At 42.9% G+C, this 19,825-nt stretch overlaps 1 protein-coding gene across 1 annotated transcript in view; it reads right to left on the bottom strand.

Moving 5' to 3' along the window:
- Positions 1 to 1,512: 1,512 nt before the first annotated feature.
- Positions 1,513 to 19,825, bottom strand: part of LOC126168161 (pyruvate dehydrogenase E1 component subunit alpha, mitochondrial-like) — a 97,308-nt gene continuing 78,995 nt past the window's right edge. The window contains exon 7 of the mRNA XM_049920534.1: positions 1,513 to 4,662. Within this exon, the coding sequence (XP_049776491.1) occupies positions 4,477 to 4,662 (186 nt within the window). The 3' untranslated portion in view covers positions 1,513 to 4,476. The remainder of the gene's footprint in view (positions 4,663 to 19,825) is intronic.

The following is a 19,825-nucleotide window of genomic DNA, read 5'->3' as shown; positions in this document are numbered from 1 at the left end:
CATAACTTAAGCTTTTTTGAAAGGATAGAAGTAGTAAATGTAGAGTAACTAATATCTTGTAATCAGTGTTTAAATGCACATAATTAAATAACTTTTGTTTAACTACATTTACTAATGTAGTTACTCTAAGTTGTACAAATTTGTAACTTTCAGCATGACACTATGACAAAATGGCATGGAGGGGGAGCTATGGATGCAGCAACCATTTGCAGATAAACTCAAAGGATGTGGTGAGGATATGGCATAATTTAGCTGGGACTTGGTGTTGAGAAGTGAAGGGGACATCGGCTGAGGACTCCAGAGAATCAAGATGTCTTGTTTAACATGAGATGTCACACTTTGACTGGGAGATTTGTGTCCCAGAATCAAAAGGGTCAAGGCACTGGGTTTAGGAACAAAAGAGAAAGGAGATCAGTTATCACTGACACTAGCAGTACAGTCACTAACTGGTTTTAAGTGGCAACCAACTGTGTTGCAGCAGTTTCCAGAGTTTGTTTTTTTGGAGTGTACATCACGATTTAGAAGATTTACGTGTTGTAAAACTGTAGGAATGTTGATTATTAAGTGGGATCATTTTGTCTTTCAATTTTTCCACCAGTGATAATACATGTGAAGAGTAAAGTTGTGTTGGGAAGTGCATTCACACAAACAGTTTCTTGCAAGTTGTGAGTGAGACCTTTAGTTTACTTTGTGAATTGACTGCTGCTACAGTTGCTGAAATAATTAGTGTCAATAATAAACTGATGTTAGTAAATTAAAAGGTTAATTTAAATATATTTGTTCTGCTGTCGAGCTTATTGTTAAAAGATAACTCCAGCTACACAATTTTAATATTAAAACAGCTAACATGTCTGCAAGGATATTATAAACCTGTGAGCATCTTTAAATTGAACTGTTTTGCACCAGTGTGTGACTGGTCCGTAGATAAAATATAACGAGTCAAAATTCAGGTAAACTTCCATTGTACTTTTATGTTCTCCTCCCCAGGAAAAGTTTTAATCCACAACAGAGAGTCGTAGCCCATAAATCACAACCATATTGTAAGAATAATTCTGTAAATAACCTATAACAATATTTAAGTTCACACTGGCAACAATCTCCACAAGAGAACACTCAGAAAGCATCATGTGTCACGTCCAACACACACAACAAACCAAAACCTGTCTGTGATTGTTCATTAATCTGATAACTTGGCGTATGTAGTGCATTCAATAACAACCTGGGGTGGGAGAGGAGGAGCACATGAGAGAGAAATCAGCAGGTAGGGGAAGAGGGATGCTACTTGATCACAATTTTCAAGGCCTTTCCACATTCACCTGCTCATTTCATACTATTAATTTACATCAGCACTAATGAGCATGTTGTCATGCCTCTTAAACAAATATGGTTTTTTTTCTTAATTATATCATCTTCAAATCATATGGAGTACGTGCATACACAATGATTATTACAACACTTGTTGGAGTTAAGGCACAACAGTCAGCATCTAAGCTGGGTAAGTTAAATCACAGATTCAGTTTATATCTAGGAACTGTTTTTATTAACTGCAGTGTGTTTTAACATTTCACAAAAATGGCAGATCTACTGGCATTATTTTGAAAACTGCAACTGAACAACATAGAGTACATTCATTGACATTTTATAAACCAATGAAGAGAACTTGCTACAGACAGAAAAATGGCACATTTTGTAAAGAGACTCAATAAATAAAGCAGTTTAGAACTGCATAATAAAATGGAATGCTACAGTTTTCTTAAAAAAAAAAAAAAATAATAATAACAGAGGAAAATAATGTAACAATATACAATAAGCTATTGCAACAAAAGTGACAAAAAGTGAAAAATGTACTTTAACATTAATTATGAAGCTACTACTCACACAATGTTATTTAATGCATGTTTCTGGATGTAGGTACAATCCAATTCTCTTAATAAGAATATTTCATTACTGACTCAGTAGTAAATATTTACTTTCTAATGAGATGACAGACCTCTTACCACACTATCATGTTACAATAAATAGGTTTACACTATCAAAATGAAGATTGCTAAAATGCCACTGTGAATAAATTAGTTTAGAATAACTTTAAAGCACCATAAAATTGTATTTTTTGCTAACAAATACATGACTTAGCTTACAATACAGTAAAAAAGCATAGATTACATAAAGGATTTTTTTTTTAGTTTTCCATCATACATTTATTGTTCTGTATTGGATATGGACAAAAGATACTTGATATTACTGCTGGATGCTTAAGGAAGTGTCACCTACACAAAATACAGGTAATTTGCAGACAAAAATTACTCTTCGATTATTTTTTTGTAAACAGTTAGCCATTAATTAATGTCAAGGATTTATGTTTATGGGAATGACCTTTATAAGTAGTTTGTGGCCAGGGCATGCAGCTGCACATGTGTGCCTGAACAGCAAGTCCCTTACGAGACTTCCTGGTTCATGTTGACAACATACAGTGAATGAGTTCTGTGTAGTGCACCTCTATTTGGAGTTCCTGTACAAAGAAAGTATGAAACATTAACTTGAGGTCAATCATCAAGTAAAGCTACACGCAAAGCCTGGAGGCTTCATTTGTGGAACTGAATCTTTGATCTTTGCACGAGAAACAAGTGATGCTATGATCTGAACAAATGCGGACCTGTGTAGACTGAATTACCTGCCTCTAGTACACAAGATCCGCAGTGCTGCGCATTTATTCTTTGTCATGGTTTCCAAAATAACTGTGGTACATTGCTCTACATTTTGTTTTGAACATGAGAAAAAGATGGCTGAAATGTATGAAATGATGCAAAACTTATTAAAAATAGTTGACTCTAAGCAAGTTATCTGAAATGTTTTCATATTTTAAAAATCATTGAGACCTTAGGAGACAATCCATATACTGGTAGACTGGTAAGTATTCAATGTGCCAAAAGAAAGAAATCAAATTTTGCATGCACAGGAGATTGAGTTTGTATGACTGAAGGCAAGCTTCAACAGTGTCATACAAGGCTAGCTAGGTATGTAAAAGGTGTGTACAAAGTTGTACATAATCACGAGAGATTAAACTTGGTGTTCAGAATACCATTTGTCAAAAAGACACTTACTTAAATGGTAGTAAATAGAATAGGGCCACATGACGAAAATGTGCGCATCAAAATCAGAGGTGAAGACCATGCTCAGTGCATTTTTCAATTCTCGAGGAATTATTTATTTTGCAAACTTGCACCTCCAAACTTACAGCCAGACTGTGAATGATATATTCCATGAGGCAGCTGTCAAACACCTGCTTGCACGAATTCATGTATCATATTAACAGTCCTATAAATTGTGTATTTTGCATTGCACTGGATTGGGCCTGTCCACAGTAGCATTCTTGTGTGTCAGCTTTTGGCTGAGAGAGAGAGAGAGAGAGAGAGAGAGAGAGAGAGAGAGAGAATTGTGAGGGGTGTGGGCTTAGTCCCTGAATGTACTGAAACTACTGTGTGTGTATGTATATATTATAGTCTGTCTTCTCATAAGAACAACACTTTTACAGTGGAATCAATGACCAATAACCTCACTTTTGACTTACTAATTCAAAAGTAACATAAGTACCCAACATTTCGTATCAAACATGAAATAATAATATTATGATAAATTTAGTTACTAAAAATCTCTGCAACCTGAAAATTTGGCAACAATAAACTTAGTAATAATCTATTTTTGTTCGATGAATTAAAAGCCATAAGCCATAAGCAGGATTGTTACATTTCCACAAAAACAGATAGCAAATGTTGTTAAATGCAGTAGTTAAATGTATAAAAAGCTTCATAACACTACATGAGTGATCAGCATCAACTAAATAAACTTGGAAAAAAAGTTCAACTATGGCTATCTAAATATAAATGCTAGAATCTTTGATAAGCAGTACAATTTTTTCACAAATCATCATGAGAATTGAGTTTAAATGCACAGTTTATGGTAACATAACAGTCACAACATGGAATTTGTATGTCCATCATCTACCACCTGCCACAGTCACAATTACAAAATATATATCCTCCTTACAGGAAATTTTTGGAGAACAAATATCATTAACGTTTAAACAATGGCAGCTTTTGGAGTCTTTATCCAAGAAAGTGAATTAAATTGTCACAATGACCATTTCTCAGATTTGGTGCAACTGGCAGTGAATGAATGGGCAATTTATGAATATCTACTCCCTACTCCTATTCTGTACACTATTTATGAAACTAATACTTCCTCATAAAAGAAACTTACAAAATTTTTTATCTGAGCACAACAACTGTCCTTATGTAAACAGTGGCAACAATGATTATAATGCAACAATAAAACTGAATTATTTGTGATAAATATAACAACAATTATAATATCACACAACAGAATTTTAAAAGTACTTGGATCACTTTACAGCACATTAAATATATGTACAGATCGCATTAGAGTTCACTACACCAACAAGTGACAAATACTTGAACCTCACAAATTTATTGGTTTCCCTATATTCTTATGTTTCAAACTGCTCCATGGCAGAGTACCTCTGACTGAAATCTCCTGTGAACTAGCATAAATGTCTGCTGTCAGTTCTTCCAAGTTACATTCCTTTTCAGACTTTGCTAACTTAACTGCATCATCAATTTCTGTTCTTATTTCACTCTCCAGTTTCTGTCAACAAAGGAAAAAGTATTTTACTATTGTTAACACACATTAAGTTAATAAAATATTTTTTCACTAATTCAAATAACATATTTATCTGAGGGTGGGGGAGAAATAAAGATTGCTTCCATAAATTGCTTTAAGTACATGATGATATCAAATGTCTAAGACACACAAATTGTATCAGAAAGGATATAAACAATGTGCCTTGAGATTCCAAGCTCAAAAGTTAATTTCTTGACAATTTTGGAAATAAATAATTTAAAACATGATATGGATTATAACGGAGGATGATTACTGCATAGAAATTCCACAAAATCCAAGCAACTGCAACAACAGGCATCAGGTAAAATTCAAAACATGATGCTGACTTTTTTTTTTTCAACGTTTTTTATTGGTCCCTTCAAAATCTCTGTGTGCAGAATGAAGATTTCCATTTGCTTTTGTTTTATCATAATTATAAAATATCTACCATTTACACTTAATCTGACAATATTAACGAAGAGAGAAAAATGTGTATGATGATGTGATGATGATGTTTGGTTTGTGGGGCGCTCAACTGCGTGGTTATCAGCGCCCGTACAATTACCCAGTCTTTGCTCAGTCCAATTTCGCCACTTTCCTGGATGATGATGAAATGATGAGGACAACACAAACACCCAGTCATCTCGAGGCAGGTGAAAATCCCTGACCCCGCCAGGAATCGAACCCGGGACCCCGTGCTCGGGAAGCGAGAACGCTACCGCGAGACCACGAGCGGCGGACGAAAAATGTGTAATCGAGACATAATGATACTGGTAAGGTTTTGGGTTTCGAGTACTGTATACAATCATTGTGCAATTGACTTTCTTCTGCTCCAGTCTCCCTAGGTTTGAATCTGTGGAAGTGGCTTGAAGTTGAAACAATTAGTGCCACTAGTGCTTTGTCTGCTAACAATGCCAACCTAATAAATATACTGGGTGTGGTGGTGTTAGTAGTACATTATTGAATAATTTGTTGAGTTCAGCCAAAACTTCAGTATTATCTCAAATGGAAGGAAAGATCACATGTTCAAATGTGTGTGAATTCCTAAGGAACCTCAAACTACGCGGCCACTCCGCATAGTGAAGGAAAGATAAAAATTTTAAGTAAAATAATTGTGTCTCTTCTGGATAACATACTAACTACCTTCAAACAGCTGCAGATGTGGTGCTTTTTAATAGGAAAGTACCAACACTGGAACTGTGGCATATTATTTCATACAAAGAAACATTAACTTTGATTTGCAGAGAGCTATTATCAAATGGGTTAATGTGCACTTTTTTGTTTTTGGGCAATATGTAGCAATTTCCAAAATGGTGGTTAGGTTTGGAACTAACATCAAATCCCAAGCAACATAAATACAGTCTTAACTGTCATACAATTTTGGTGCTCCTTTTGGAACACACTTATGTTCCGATTTTGGAGGTGTTGGGTAGGATGGGACCTAATAGCTCTGTTCGATTTGAAACTATAATTCTGTGTATATAATGCCCTACAGCATCATATTTCATTATGCTGAAACACACCTATCAACACGTGTACAAGCAATTTGGCTCTGAGCACTATGGGACTTAACATCTATGGTCATCAGTCCCCTAGAACTTAGAACTACTTAAACCTAACTAACCTAAGGACATCACACAACACCCAGTCATCACGAGGCGGAGAAAATCCCTGACCCTGCCGGGAATCGAACCCAGGAACCCGGGCGTGGGAGGCGAGAACGCTACCGCATGACCACGAGCTGCGGACTACAAGCAATTTCATGATGATGTTTATAGAATGTAATCATGTTGGTGGGTCCGCCATCTTATCTAAATCAGTCGACATTGATTGTTGTCAACTGCTATCCAGTATTGCCCATATACACTTCTTGTTCAGAAAACTTATGGGAATGCAGCCAGGTGACATTGTTGACAACCACCAATATTTTGACAGGTGACCAACCTGTCATTTTCATGACAACACTGCAGGAAGTAAGCACTGTGCAAGTGAATTTAAAACCTTGGTTTGCAGAGCAATTGTGGAAGGATAAAACTCACAATCACTGTAAACACTAGTGCCACCACAAAACCAAAGATGACCAGTGCCAGAAGTGATTGATACTGAGGGAGAATAAACTCTGTTCTTCTGTTTTTTGACAAGGAAGAGAGCAGCACTCTGCACAGAATTTAAGCCAAATTTTCCATCTCCATTGACAAGGTTACTTTGTAATTTAATCTCAACTGCTTCCTTAATAACACTATCGCAATAGCTGGAAGTGCATGCCAGAATCTCTCTCTCTCTCTCTCTCTTTTTTTTTTTTTTTTTTGGGCGCAAAACTTCTATGGTCATTAGCGCCCAGCCCGTGACTTAAGACAGTAAAAAACCGAAACTGAAAACCAGCAGCAATGGGAACAAAGACATAAAATTGAAAATTGGAGAAACTAAAAATAGAAGAATGCTTAAAAATCCACTACAGAAAGGGGGTGGTTGTCCCCAAAAAAAGCTTCAAATGACTGACGTCATTTCACTGTCACTAATAAACTGGAGAACGCGGTCGGCTGAGCGCGTGTCATCTGCTAAAATCGACGATAGATCAGGCGATAGCTGTAGACGGGAGCGTAACGGATTAAAATAGGGGCATTTAATTAAAAGGTGTCTTACCGTCCACAGCTGAGAGCAGTGGGGACAGAGTGGGGGAAGATCGCCGCTTAAAAGATGTTGATGGCTAAAAAGACAGTGCCCTATCCGGAGTCTAGCTAAAATTACCTCCTCCTGACGACGCGTTCAGGAGGAAGAGGTCCAAGCGCAAGGAAGGGCTTTCACTTCCCGCAATTTATTACGGGGAAGTGCCGACCAATGCGCATGCCATAAATGAGCAACTTTGCGACATAAACCGCTCCGTAGATCGGTGAAGGGAAGCGACTGAATAGCTGGCCGAGAAAGAGAGACTGCAGCCTTGGCCGCTATATCGGCCGCCTCATTCCCACAGATACCAGCGTGTCCCGGGAGCCAGAGGAACGCCACCGAGACGCCCCCCAGGTGGAGCAAGCGCAGACAGTCCTGAATCCGGTGGACCAGAGGGTGCACAGGGTAAAGAGCTTGGAGACTGAGGAGAGAGCTGAGAGAATCTGAGCAGATAACGTACTGTATCCGCTGATGGCGGCGGATGTAGTGGACAACCCGGAGAACAGCGTGAAGCTCCGCAGTATAAACCGAACACTGGTCGGGAAGCCAAAAGCGATTTGGGGTGTCGCCAACAATATAGGCACTCCCTACACCTAACGATGTTTTCGAGCCGTCGGTGTAAATAAATGTGGCGTCCGTCATTTGTGCACATAGAGCAGCAAATGCCCGACGATAAACAAGTGTAGGGGTACCATCCTTGGGAAATTGACAAAGGTCACGGAGCAGGCAGATCCGGGGACGGAGCCAAGGCGGTGCTGTACCCCAAGTTGTCAAGAAGGTTTTAGGAAAGCGGAAGGAAAGAGAATGGAGCAGTTGACGGAAGCGGACTCCCGGGGGTAGTAGGGAGGAGGAGCGGCCTGCATACCCTACATCAAAGGAGGCGTCGAAAAAAAAAGTCATGGGCTGGATTAGCAGGCATGGAAGACAGATGGCTAGCATAACGACTCAGGAGGACTGCTCGCCAATTGGACAGCGGAGGTTCAGCAGTCTCAGCATAAAGGCTTTCCACAGGGCTAGTGTAAAAAGCTCCAGACACTAAACGTAATCCACGGTGGTGGATAGAGTCGAGACGCCGAAGAATAGACGGCCGAGCAGAGGAGTAGACTATGCTTCCATAATCCAATTTCGAGCGCACTAAGGCGCGATAGAGGCGGAGAAGGACCACTCGGTCCGCTCCCCAGGAGGTACCATTCAGGACACGGAGGGTGTTAAGCGATCGCAGACAGCGAGCCGAAAGATAGGAAACGTGGGAGGACCAGCACAGTTTTCTGTCAAACATAAGACCCAAGAATTTAGCGACGTCTGAAAACAGAAGGTTGACACGACCTAGATATAAGGAGGGCGGAAGAAACTCCTTACGTCACCAAAAATTGACACAATCAGTCTTACTGGGTGAGAAACGGAAGCCGGTTTCGATGCTCCACGAGTGGAGGCGATCGAGACATCCTTGAAGACGTCGTTCAAGAAGGCTGGTCCGTTGAGAGCTGTAGTAGATCGCAAAATCGTCCACAAAGAGGGAGCCCGAGACATCAGGAAGGAGACAATCCATAATTGGATTTATGGCAATGGCAAACAGTACAACACTCAGCACGAAGCCCTGGGGTACCCCGTTTTCTTGGGAGAAAGTACGGGAGAGAGTAGTGTTTACCCTCACCCTAAAAGTGCGCTCTGCCATAAATTCGCGAAGAAAAAGGGGCAGCCGGCCTCGAAAGCCCCAAGAGAACAGTGTGCGGAGGATGCCTGTCCTCCAACAGGTATCGTATGCTCTCTCCAGATCAAAAAATATTGCTACCGTTTGGCGTTTCCAGAGAAAATTGTTCATGATATAAGTGGAGAGAGCAACAAGATGGTCAACTGCAGAACGATGCTTCCGAAATCCGCATTGGGCTGGTGTTAAAAGACTGCGGGATTCCAGCCACCAAGCTAAACGGTAATTCACCATACGCTCCAAAACCTTACAGACACTACTTGTGAGAGAAATGGGGCGATAGCTAGAGGGGAGATGTTAGTCCTTTCCAGGTTTCGGAACGGGAACGACAAAAGCTTCCCGCCACCGTCTGGGAAAGGTACTGTCGGTCCAAATTCGATTATAAAGGCGAAGGAGGTAACGCAGACTATGGGTTGATAAATGCAGCAACATTTGGACATGGATACCATCCGGTCCTGGGGCGGAGGAGCGAGAAGAAGAGAGGGCATGTTGGAGTTCCCGCATGGAGAAAACAGTATTGTAGCTTTCGTGATTTTGAGAGGAGAAAGCAAGATGTCGCACTTCCGCTGCACGTTTCTTCGGGAGAAACGCTGGCGGGTAATTTGAAGAGCTCGAAATCTCAGCAAAGTGTTGACCCAATGTGTTAGAAATTGCGACGGGGTCCACTAAGGTATCATGCGCGACAGTGAGCCCAGAGACCGGGGAGAAACGAGGCGCGCCTGAGAACCGTCGAAGCCGACTCCAAACTTCTGAGGAGGGAGTGAAGGTGTTAAATGAGCTAATAAAGAATTTCCAGCTTGCCTTCTTGCTATCGCGGATGACGCGACAGCATCGCGCACGGAGCTGCTTATTGCGGATATAGTTGGCCAAAGTAGGATGGTGACGGAAAATGCGAAGAGCACGTCGCCGCTCACGTATTGCGTCATGGCATGCCTCGTTCCACCAAGGAACTGGGGGGCGCCGGGGCAATTCGGAGGTGCGTGGTATTGAACGTTCCGCAGCTGTAAGAATAACGTCGGTAATATGTGTGACCTCATCGTCGACGCTGGGAAAGCAACGGTCATCAAATGTCGCTAAAGACGAAAAAAGTGTCCAATCGGCTTGGGCAAATTTCCAGCGTCGCGAGCGCATATATGGCAGTGGAGGCTGCAGTCTAAGGACACATGGAAAGTGGTCACTCGAGTGTGTATCATCAAGGGCGAACCATTCGAAGCGCCGAGCTAGCGGAACAGTACCGACCGCAAGGTCCAAATGAAATAAATTTGTCGTGGAGGCAGACAAAAATGTGGGGACCCCAGTGTTGAGGCAAACTAGATCCGCTTGGTGGAAGACGTCTAGCAATAGAGAGCCACGTGGACAAGGATGTGGAGATCCCCAAAGCGGGTGGTGGGCATTGAAGTCCCCAACCAGCAAATAGGGAGGTGGAAGTTGACCAAGAAGATGAAGGAGATCAGCTCGTGCCATTGGTGTGGATGATGGAATGTATACGGTACAAAGAGAGAACGTGCATCCAGAAAGGGAAAGATGGACGGCGACAGCTTGGAAGGAACTGTTTAAGGGGATTGGGTGATAACGGAGAGTATCATGGAGAAGAATCATGAGTCCTCCATGGGCTGGAGTGCCTTCAACAGAGGGGAGGTCATATCGGATGGACTGAAAATGGGGGAGAACAAAGCAGTCATGGGGACGCAGCTTTGTTTCCTGAAGACAGAAGATGACCGGCGAGTAGGATCGTAAGAGGACCGACAATTCATCCCGATTGGCTCGAATGCCGCGGATATTCCAGTGGATAATGGACATAGGGTGAACAGAAATTGGAGGAATGTGACCAAGGGTGCTGTCAACTCAACGACTGCTCAGAGCTTGCGACCGACAGCATGGAATGGCATTCAGCCGAAGGCAGAAGATCCTGATCCATAGGTTGGTCAGGAGCAGCCCCTGCCACCAGCGATCGGCCGGTTGACCGGCCACCAGCAGTGCGCCTCGGCGACACAGAAGACGGCCGAGGGCGATTTCTGCCAGGTGGTGCTGTAGATGGGACATGCCTTGGCGGAGAAGGAGAGGAACTGGGTTTCTTTGTAGCCTTCTTGAAAGTATGATGTTTAGATGAAGGAGGAACCGATGGTTGTGAAGTTGCGGTACGTAAAAACTCTTCACGAGTATGCTCTTTTTTCGAAGACTTGGCGTCTGACTTGTGGGCTCGAGATTTAGCAGAACCCGACGAAGGGTGAGCCATAGAGTGGGCAGGCGAAAGTGGTGAGGTTGAATGGGCGATCTTTGCGCTGGCCGATCTGATGACCATGGTACTAAAGGTGAGGTCGCAAGTCTGCGTGGCCGCCTCCTTTGTTGGCCGAGGAGAAGCAAGGACAGTGCTGTATTTTCCTGTCTGAGGCACGGTGGGCTGTCGACTGGCGAATAATTTTCGAGCAGCAAAGGTCGACACCTTTTCCTTCACTCTTATTTCCTGGATGAGCTTTTCGTCCTTAAAAACGGGGCAATCTCGAGAGGAAGAAGGGTGGTCACCCATACAGTTGATGCAGCGAGGGGATGGAGGTGGACAAGCACCCTCATGGGCATCCTTGCCACACGTAACACATTTGGCCGGATTGGAACAGGACTGGCTGGTGTGATTGAACCGCTGACATCGATAGCAACGCGTAGGGTTTGGGACTTAAGGGCGACGGAAATTATGTCATAGCCCGCTTTGATTTTCGATGGGAGTTGAACTTTGTCAAACGTCAAGAAGACAGTGCGGGTTGGAATGATGTTTGTGTCAACCCTTTTCATAACTCTATGAACAGCCGTTACGCCCTGGTCAGACAGGTAGTGCTGAATTTCTTCGTCAGACAATCCATCGAGGGATCGTGTATAAACAACCCCACGCGAGGAATTTAAGGTACGGTGCGGTTCCACCCGGACAGGGAAGGTGTGGAGCAGAGAAGTACGCAGCAATTTTTGTGCCTGGAGGGCACTGTGTGTTTCTAACAACAGGGTGCCATTCCGTAATCTGGAACAAGACTTTACAGGACCTGCAATTGCGTCGACACCTTTCTGAATAATGAAAGGGTTGACCGTGGAGAAGTCGTGACCTTCGTCAGACCGAGAAACAACAAGGAACTGTGGCAACGATGGAAGAACCGTCTGTGGCTGAGACTCAGTATACTTACGTTTGTGAGCAGACATAGTGGAAGGTGAGGAAACCATTGCGGAAGAATCCCCCATGATTACCGGCGTCTCCGATGGTGCGCTCCTCCCTTGTGGGGGCCCTCACTGAGGGCACTCCCGCCTTAGGTGATTGTTCACACCTCAGGTCACACCTCCCGATAAACGGACGGAGGGACCAATCGGCACTTTCGGAAGGTATGAGCTCGGTAATCACCCCTCCCTGGGCCTGGCCGCTACCAGGGGGTACATACGTGTCCTACCTGTCTACCCGGGGCGGGGAATTACGCGTTACCCCGTCACCGGCTACGCATGGAGGTGCGTGGGTCGGCCTTCAGACACGCACAGGGAGGAAAAAAGAGAAGAGGAAAGGAAAGAAGAGGGGTCTCAAACGCCGCAGCGGAGAAAAGTGCAAAGAGAAGAGGAAAGGAAAAGAAATGGACAGAGGAAGGACGAAGACTTGCAAGTGGAGAAAGCAAGGAAGTTGGAACAGTTTCGAGCGTCTGTCTCCGGACGTAGGCACAAACCATACTCCCAGATGGGGAGAAAGGGAAGCAAAGAGCCAGAGGTGAGGGGAGGAGGGGCGAAGATGCGGGATGGGGAAGGATGCGGAAAGGGAAGGTATGCGGCCCGGAAAGGAAGGAAGGCCACATTAGCTCGGGGTCCCGTGCTCGCTACGCACGTATCCACAAAAGAGTTGTGGACCCCCTGGGGGGGGGGGGCCAGAATCTCTGTGACATATTCCAGAGGATGAGCACTGCTAAGACAATGTTCTGCAATAAATGATCTGCATGGGTGTCATAAATGTGTGTGGTGCTTATGCTCAGTGGACCAAACCTTCATGGTCCTGACAGTCTGAACAATATGTGACATGCCACAACTGCACAGAATATAACAGACACCCATCTTACACAAACCAAGAGGACTGATGTACTGACAAGGGGAAGGCCTCAGACACGGCCAACCGATTCGGCTCAAATTTGGCAGGTCGCTTGTGTACAACCTAAAACGAAGGACTCTTAAGATATTTTGGGTCAACACCCCCGCAATTTTGAGAAAATCGCCCCTAAAGGTTATGACGAGCAATCAATTCAAAATTGGAGGGATTGATAGATAATTGTAAATAGAGCATTTTTCATCATCAGGTATGCGGTCCGCAAACGCAAACTTTTTCCACAAATCGAGGAAAGAAACTTTTACAACTGCCACTTCTGTACCCACATGGTAAACGCTTTTCGCTGACAGCGCCGATAACGCAACGGCCAAAGTAACTGGCTGGGAATCAGAAAACCTGGTTTCGAATCTCGAAGAAACCTAGCGGATGTTATTCTTTTCGTTTGTATTTTTCCATATCTCAATTGATAGGGATAGGAGGGTCAAAAGGTAAGTAAATCAATAAGCAATGACCATAATAAGGTAGGCAAACTAATTTCCCGAGCGCCATGAGTTCGTAAAGTATTAAACTTTTAAGCCTTGTCACATGAAAACAACACCGAGTAAGAGTGCTGCGAATTCCTCATGAGGGATCATAGATAGCCAACCGGTTGACGCTTCTTTACAGTGAGGCGCGGGACAGAATGCACACGCGGAGAGTTATGTTGTCCCGGTTGCCTCTTCCTCATATCATAGTTGTGAACCTGGAAGAGTGAAGGTGTCCGGCACGAGCCTTGTAGAGGTCAATCGGAGAGAGTTGTTTTCCGTCATTAGGATGCTGCGAACCTCGCGGATACATGTAGTGACTTTTCCATCATTAATGTGCCAAATGAAATACGTTTTGTGAATGAATACAGTGCTCTACCGTAAGTAACATATGATGAGTACTGTATGTAGTTTGTAGTAATTAGCTCGTCTGTTTATGCCGTAGCTAACTAGTTATTGTTTGTTGTGTCATATCCTTCAGGTGCATAATCTGAATAATGGAGGATGCACACCCTTCGACTAGTGCTGTAATATATAGTTTGGGAGCCTGTCACATCGACGGCAAGCAGGAAGTTACCGACGCTGGGTTTGTTTTGTAAACGTGTTGCAAGACAAAAAAATGGTTCAAATGGCTCTGAGCACTATGGGACAACATCTGAGGTCATCAGTCCCCTAGAACTTAGAACTACTTAAACCTAACTAACCTAAGGACATCACACACATCCATGCCCGAGGCAGGATTCGAACCTGCGATCGTAGCGGTTGCACGGCTCCAGACTGAAGCGCCTAGAACCGCTCGGCCACACCGGCCGGCTGTTGCAAGACAGATGCACTATCAATACACTACTAGAAGCAGGCAGTTCTGTTTCTCAGCGTTCCAGATTGATAGGAGCAGCTATCGTCGAGCTTTTTTTGGAGCTGACGAACGAAATTACTTTTGTTGATACTGAAGTACTATACCATGAAGACGAAGCAGAAGATGATTCAGTGGAAGATATCCCGACCAGTGAATCGCAAAATGGTCGTAACACTTTGGAAATCTCCATGTCACTGGGAATATGTGCTTCATCTGTTCCCGATGAGTATTACGAACCAGTTACTAAATGATTGAACCACGGCGATATATCCCTTGAAGTAAAAGTAAAGGCGGTAGCGCTAGCCAGGAATCATCCAAACTGGAACTTACAACCACTGCAAAACAATGGAGCAACAACAGACCTGAAAAGGAAGAAGGACTTGAAATTGTGGGAAAGTGATATCGTTAAAGGAGGGAGAAGATACGACAAATACCAGGCGATAAATAAGTGGACATACGACCGATTTGTCGAATCTCGTTGTTGTAACGAGAATGTAACAACGAGAGTACTTCAGGAGTGGACTGCAGGTGCAGCACTTCCATATACGGCCAACAAGGATTTTACGTTTGCTGCATCATTATTTTGGGTAAGAAATTTCAAATCGGAGTATAAAATTCGTCAACGGCACATCACTAAATACGTCTCTCATAAGGAGGTACAAAATATAGAAGATATACAGAAAGTGGCGGCTCTTTTCAGCAAGCAAACAACGCCACTTATGACCGGTTTTAATCATGATTACATGATCAACACCGATCAAACAGGATGCGAGTATCAGGTGAACATTCGACGCACGTTATCGCTTAAGGGAGAAAAACGAACCCTTGTCGCAATCGGTAGTAAAAACATGCTAACACATTCGTACATGGCGCAATATGCCATCACAGCCTCTGGAAAAGTGTTGCCTAAGGTTTTCCTGTGTTTACAAGAAACGAATGTTACAGTTGGTCCTCGCGTTATAGAAAAGGTCCATCGTTTAACCGACTCATTGAAAAATGTTTACATTACCTGCTCCAAATCTGGGAAACTGATGAATGCGATTTACAGAACATTTCTTGAGAATGTTTTAAAACCATACATTTCTGATAACAAGTTTTGTCTAATATTGGATTCCTGGTGTGGACAAATTAATACTACAATACGTGACACAATGTTTATAGATGGCGAGGGTCAGCCGACGTGCACAGTAAACGTAATACCGCCAAACTGCACACCTGTGTGCCAGCTGTGTGATGTTTATTTCTATCGCCAGGGTAAAAACTTTATTTCCAGGCTTCAGAATTTCAGTGTGCTTCTGGAAACCCAGCGGGAACTGCACAACCGCACGGATGCAATAACTATTCACGTCATAATTCATAACCAACTCTCAGCACCGATTTTTCAGGCAATGATATCGTATGCATGGTAAGCATCAAAATTAGTTCCCGAAAAAGACATTTTTAAATGTAAACCAAGTTTGTTTTCCGCCGACTCTTCGAAAGGAACAGTGTAGCTGTCAAAAGATTGCATTCATTAGATGTTCTTGGTGCCGTGAGTATATTAGTTTCGAATGTTTATGTGACAAGTACCATCCATCTAGTTGTTCGAAGAAAAGTGACGACACGTAACAGTGACTGGAAGAGCCATTGTAAAGTGACCTGAAGTAACATTTTAGTTGTTTACTATGCCAAGAGGTTTGAGAAATTTATTTGCATAACTTATTATTATCATTCCTTATTGATTTACTTACCTTATTAACCCTCCTGTCCCTATCAATTGAGATATGGAAACATTTTGTTCTATATAGTTTGTTGAATATGTTCGGGGCAGTCGTCCGATGACACCCATTTAGGTTCTTCGTTGATCTGTTCACTCAGTTTTTTTGTTACAGAGGGCAGCTAACCCTCTGACCGAACACGCTGAGCTAGAGTGCCGGCTAGCTTGGCCATTGCGCTATCGATGCTGTTGGCGACGTGAGTTTACCATGTGGATACAGAAGAGGCACTTGTAAAAGTTTCTTACCTCGATATCTGGAAAAGTATGCGTTTTCGGACTCCATACATCTACATCTGCATCTACATCTACATCCATACTCCGCAAGCCACCTGACGGTGTGTAGCGGAGGGTACCCTAAGTACCTCTATCGGTTCTCCCTTCTATTCCAATCTCGTATTGTTCGTGGAAAGAAGGATTGTCGGTATGCTTCTGTGTGGGCTCTAATCTCTCTGATTTTATCCTCATGGTCTCTTCGTGAGATATACATAGGAGGGAACAATATACTGCTTGACTCTTCGGTGAAGGTATGTTCTCAAAACTTCAACAAAAGCCCGTACCGAGCTACTGAGCGTCTCTCCTGCAGAATCTTCCACTGGAGTTTATCTATCATCTCCGTAATGCTTTCGCGATTACTAAATGATCCTGTAACGAAGCGTGCTGCTCTCCGTTCGATCTTCTCTATCTCTTCTATCAACCCTATCTGGTACGGATCCCACACTGCTGAGCAGTATTCAAGCAGTGGGTGAACAAGCGTACTGTAACCTACTTCCTTTGTTTTCGGATTACATTTCCTTAGGATTCTTCCAATGAATCTCAGTCTGGCATCTGCTTTACCGACGATCAACTTTATATGATCATTCCATTTTAAATTACTCCTAATGCATACTCCCAGATAATTTATGGAATTAACTGCTTCCAGTTGCTGACCTGCTATTTTCTAACTAAATGATAAGGGATCTATCTTTCTATGTATTTGCAGCACATTACACTTGTCTACATTGAGATTCAATTGCCATTCCCTGCACCGTGCGTCAATTCGCTGCAGATCCTCCTGCATTTCAGTACGATTTTCCATTGTTACAACCTCTCGATACACCACTGCATCATCTGCAAAAAGCCTCAGTGAACTTCCGATGTCATCCACAAGGTCATTTATGTATATTGTGAATAGCAACGGTCCTATGGCGCTCCCCTGCGGCACACCTGAAATCACTCAGAATGACATGCTGCGTTCTGTTATCTAGGAAATCTTCAATCCAACCACACAATTGGTCTGATAGTCCATATGCTCTTACTTTGTTCATTAAACGACTGTGGGGAACTGTATTGAACGCCTTGCAGAAGTCAAGAAACAGGGCAACGACCTGTGAACCCGTGTCTATGGCCATCTGAGTCTCATGGACAAATAGCGCGAGCTGGGTTTCACACGACCGTCTTTTTCGAAACCCATGCTGATTCCTACAGAGTAGATTTCTAGTCTCCAGAAAAGTCATTATACTTTAACATAATACGTGTTCCAAAATTCTACAACTGATCGACCTGATAATGAAAAATGCTCTATTTACAATTATCTATCGATCCCGCTAATTTTGAGTCGACTGCTCGTCATAACCTTTAGGGGAAATTTTCTCAAAAATGTGGGGGGTGTTGACCCAAAATATCTTAGATTCCTTAGTTTTAGGTTGTACCCAAGCGACATGCCAAATTTGAGCCGAATCAGTTGGCTGTGTCTGAGGCCTTCCCCTTGTGAGCATAAGCATCAGACATGCTTACAACAGCCGATAAAATATGCTATTGCAAAACATTGTATTGGCAATTGTTGCCCTATGGAATATAGCACAGGAGATTCTGGCATGAAGTTCCAGCTACTGAGATAGTGATACTAAGGAAGCAGTTGAGATTAAATCAGCAAGTAACTTTGTAAGAAGGGATGGAAGTTTTTGCTTAAATTCTGGGATCCTGCTCTCTTCCTTGTCAAAAACCAGTGGGACGGAGTTAATGCTACTTCACTCATTGTTTAGTAATTCTTACTATCAATAATGTCTGGTGTCAGTCACCTATGGTTGTGTGGTGGTGCTAGTGTTAACTGTGTGTGTGTGTGTGTGTGTGTGTGTGTGTGTGTGTGACCTTTCTGGAAGTCTTGAGAATTTCTCGGGTATTCAGCCGGGTAGCATTGTTCAAAAGGCACGATATTTCGGCAAGCCGACTTTTCTGGCAAGAAGTTGGCTTGCCGAAATATTGCGCCTTTTGTACGATGCTACCCTTTCTGGAATTGCTTCCCAGATTGAGGTTTTAAATTAACTTGCACAGATACATACTTGCCACAATTTTGCCTTAAAAATGACAGGTTGATCACCTGTCAAAATATCAGTGGTTGCCAGCAATGTCACTCTGTTGCATTCCTGTAAGTTATCTAAGCACTGCATATGCCAGAAGAAACTCAGGTCTACGATATACTTCTTGTCCACTGGGGATATCATATACATGTAATGTATATCCAGGTCTTGTAATCACTCTCAGTCTACTGCACAATGTTTGATGTTGACATCAAACTTCTGTATGCTTTTATGAGCTAGAAAACCCAATAGATAAATATTCAACTGAAGAAATTTAAATAACTATAATTCTATACCTTTTTGGCAAAAAGTTTGCACTACCAATGTGTTCACCAATTGACTGATTGAGGGGGTTATGGGACTAAACAGCGAGGTCATCAGTCTCACAACTCTAAAATTACACACAGAAGAGAGAGCGTCCACTAAAGGTGGATGGATGCAACCAGAGGAGTCAAACTATAAAATGAGGAAGTCAAAACACACACAGCAGAAGGTGTAACAGGGTACCCCAAATCTAAAAACTGGGAAAACAGAGGGATAAAAGAGCGGTCTTTGCAAGGGGTATTGATCATGGGTCCCAGGCAGAGAAAATATACAGAGAGGTTCCAACCACATTCACCCTGCACCTGCTCCAGGAGTAAAGCAAAACCTTGTATTTGAAAATGAAAACTGCATTCATGGAGGGAACTGAGAACCAGTTCAACCATCCGTGAATGTTCTGCTAATATTGAAATTAAGGAATCTGGAGGACTATACTCATTACAAAGGGCCAAAAGAAGGGGACATTCCACCAATATATGTGATACCATCAGTCTGGCTCGACAACCACACTGTGGGGGTGGTTAATCACGGAAGAGGAAACAATGAGCGAGCCTGGTATGACCAATGCATAGACGGTGTAAGACAGTGGAGTCCTTTTGAGAGAGGAGGAAGAAAGAGTGCCAAGCTGCAATAGTCTCCTTGATTATGCAGGGTTTATTACTGAGAGCAGTAGTGAACCAGATGTCATTCCACTATTGGGCAAAGACAGATTTGATATAGATCTGCATATCCGCAGCTGGAATCATTAAAGGGAATGGGGTTAAGTATCTACTCTCTAGCCAGTCAGCTAGTTCACTCCCTGATATCCCCACATGACTTGGGACCCAGAGAAAGACAAATGAGCAGTTGGTATCGCCAAGGACAGAAAGAAGGTTATGGATAGCAGAGAACAAAGGGTGGCAAGAGTAGCATCAGGCGATAGC

The sequence above is a fragment of the Schistocerca cancellata genome, chromosome 1, assembly GCF_023864275.1.
Source record: "Schistocerca cancellata isolate TAMUIC-IGC-003103 chromosome 1, iqSchCanc2.1, whole genome shotgun sequence".
NCBI lineage: Eukaryota > Metazoa > Arthropoda > Insecta > Orthoptera > Acrididae > Schistocerca > Schistocerca cancellata.
Note: the sequence above shows the minus strand (reverse complement) of the source record. Positions and strands in the feature narration are given on the sequence as shown.